This window comes from Conger conger, chromosome 1 (assembly GCF_963514075.1).
Source record: "Conger conger chromosome 1, fConCon1.1, whole genome shotgun sequence".
Taxonomy (NCBI): Eukaryota; Metazoa; Chordata; class Actinopteri; order Anguilliformes; family Congridae; genus Conger; species Conger conger.
The window spans coordinates 88,655,915-88,658,695 of NC_083760.1; the positions used below are offsets into that span (position 1 = coordinate 88,655,915).

The 2,781-nt window shown below is 45.0% G+C and overlaps 1 protein-coding gene across 1 annotated transcript in view; it reads left to right on the plus strand.

Annotated features, from left to right (window-relative positions):
• The window catches only part of LOC133122481 (procathepsin L-like), a 10,353-nt gene extending 8,223 nt beyond the window's left edge, over positions 1-2,130 (plus strand). The window contains exons 7-9 of the mRNA XM_061232471.1: positions 476-581; positions 1,365-1,494; positions 1,751-2,130. Of these exons, the coding sequence (XP_061088455.1) occupies positions 476-581; positions 1,365-1,464 (206 nt within the window). The 3' untranslated portion in view covers positions 1,465-1,494; positions 1,751-2,130. The remainder of the gene's footprint in view (positions 1-475; positions 582-1,364; positions 1,495-1,750) is intronic.
• Positions 2,131-2,781: the final 651 nt, after the last annotated feature.

Consider the following 2,781-nt stretch of genomic DNA (forward strand, 5'->3'; position numbering starts at 1 on the left):
TGAATTGAAACAGCCTCCCAGGTCCCAGTCAAGCACCTTAGCCAGTTGAATAGTTGAGTAAGGACCTGACCTGGATCAAATATGTTATTGTTTTTGATTCAAATACTTTTCTGTGCTTGTTTGATCTTGCCTGGTGCAATTGAGCAAATCAATACATTACATTACATTACATTATTGGCATTTGGCAGACGCTCTTATCCAGAGTGACGTACAACAAAGTGCATACCCATAACCAGGGATAAGTTCGCTGAAAGACCCTAGAGGGAAGTACAATTTCAACTGCATGAAGATATGAAGACCAGAAGGCGGGGTTCGCACTTTTTGAGAGTATTTCATAGGTTCCGATACACCAGACAAGCTCAGCAAAGCATAGAGACGTCTTTGAATCCAGAACAATTCCGTATTTGACCCAGGTCAGATAGGCGTGGACAGAGGTCAGGGCTGTGTGACTGAGAGAGTGAAAATGGAACCGCAGGTATCTACAACGAGCCGGAGTGCAGCAGCAGTGACCTGGACCACGGCGTGCTGGCGGTGGGATACGGCACAGACAAGGGGCAGGACTACTGGCTGGTGAAGAACAGGTACGTCCTGATGCACTACACATCCAGGTGGAGGTGTTATCGAGGACATCCAGGTGTTTAGGTAAGTCCTGGTACAGTATACGGGTTGACAGGGACATCCAGGTGTTTAGGTAAGTCCTGGTACAGTATACGGGTTGACAGGGACATCCAGGTGTTTAGGTAAGTCCTGGTACAGTATACAGGTTAACAGGGACATCTAGGTGTTTAGGTAAATCCAGATAGACCGGTATACAGGGACATCCAGGTGTTTAGGTAAATCCAGGTATACAGGTGTACAGGGACATCCAGGTGTTTAGGTAAATCCATGTATACAGGTTTGCAGGGACATCCAGGTGTTTAGGTAAGTCCTGGTACAGTATACAGGTTAACAGGGACATCCAGGTGTTTAGGTAAATCCAGGTATACAGGTGTACAGGGACATCCAGGTGTTTAGGTATAGGATGTATATATTTTGAGGGCACAGTTTCACACTCTCAGCACAAACTACAGGCAGAAATATAGACAATAGAAAGAGAGGGGCATGACAGCAGGTGAACAGGTCCATTCAGGTAAATCCATGTGGGGGAAATCCTGGAGAGGTTTTCTCGCTGTGATTGTGTTTTACACATGCTGTTCCACATAAGAGCGTCCTCGAGATTACTGAAGCTCATGTTTGTCTGTATGTTCATGTGTGTGTGTTTGGGCACGTGCGTGTGTGTGTGTGTGTGTGTGCGTGTGCATGTGTGTGTATGTGTGTACATGTGTGTGTATGTGTGTGCGCACATGTGTGTACATTTGCTATAGCTGGGGCCTTGCCTGGGGTGACCAGGGCTACATCAAGATGACCAGGAATAAGAAAAACCAGTGCGGCATCGCCACGGCAGCCAGCTACCCCCTGGTGTGAAGCAGAGAGGTGTGACCTCACAATGGACAGGTGTGTGACATCATCTGTGGCCGGTAGGGTGTAGAATAGTCACTAATTATCCTGTAGTACTGTGTGTGGCCGGTAGGGTGTAGAATAGTCACTAATTATCCTGTAGTACTGTGTGTGGCCTGTAGGGTGTAGAATAGTCACTGGCTCTGTTGTAGCACTGTACGTGTGGCATATAGAAGTGTAAAATAGTCACTAATTATCCTGTAGTACTGTGTGTGGCCTGTAGGGTGTAAAATTACATACTTTTTTTCCACAGGTCTGGTCTGACTGTTCCCTCATGATTTTATTTGAAGCTTAAAAAGGGAAGATATACGCTGCACCTTACTGAAACAATAACACCAAATATGACAAATACCTCATCTAAAGATGGCCCTGGGACATCCCGTACCCCCTCCAGTGGTTGATGAAGTTTACATAACTGCACTGATTTTTTTTCTCTTTACTTCGAACACAGCTGGTACTGTGACAGTACCACTGAGGCCTGGCCAAGCACTTTAAACCTTTAAACATGCCCGTGTCAAATTGACCGATAGTGGTTTGTCGACATTCATTTTGTTTTCTTTAATGCAAAGGTTGTATGTACGACGTTACCCACGCCAAATACTTAAATGCAATAAAATACAAATAACGATTAAATATGTTTCCTGTCATCTTCATGGTTCTCCCCCAAGCAGTTCATTTGATTAGGATAAAGGCAGTGAGAAGGGGGCGATCCCATGTTTATCTGGCTAAATGGTTGGAATTTATATAGCGCCTTTATCCAAAGCGCTGTACAATTGATGCTTCTCATTCACCCATTCATACACACACTCACACTCACACACCAACGGCGATTGGCTGCCATGCAAGGCGCCGACCAGCTCGTCAGGAGCATTTGGGGGTTAGGTGTCTTGCTCAGGGACACTTCGACACAGCCCGGGCGGGGGATCGAACCAGCAACCCTCCGATTGCCAGACGACTGCTCTTACTGCCTGAGCCATGTAAGGTTCAAGGTTCAAGGTACTTTATTTGTACCCATAGGTAAATTTGTTTGCAGAGAGAGTCACACAATACTTAAAAACACATAAAATACAACCTTCAACTCCAACAGAAATTGAATTATCAACTGTACAGAGAATTCGCATATGTAGCCTAATATTTGGGGTGCATACAAAATATTAGGGGTGCATACAGTCTTTATCTGTATTTGTTACCACCATTTATTTGCACACACACACACACACACACACACACACACACACACACACGGCCATTTTTTTTTTCTTGACTTTCAGGTTTTGTCAAAAT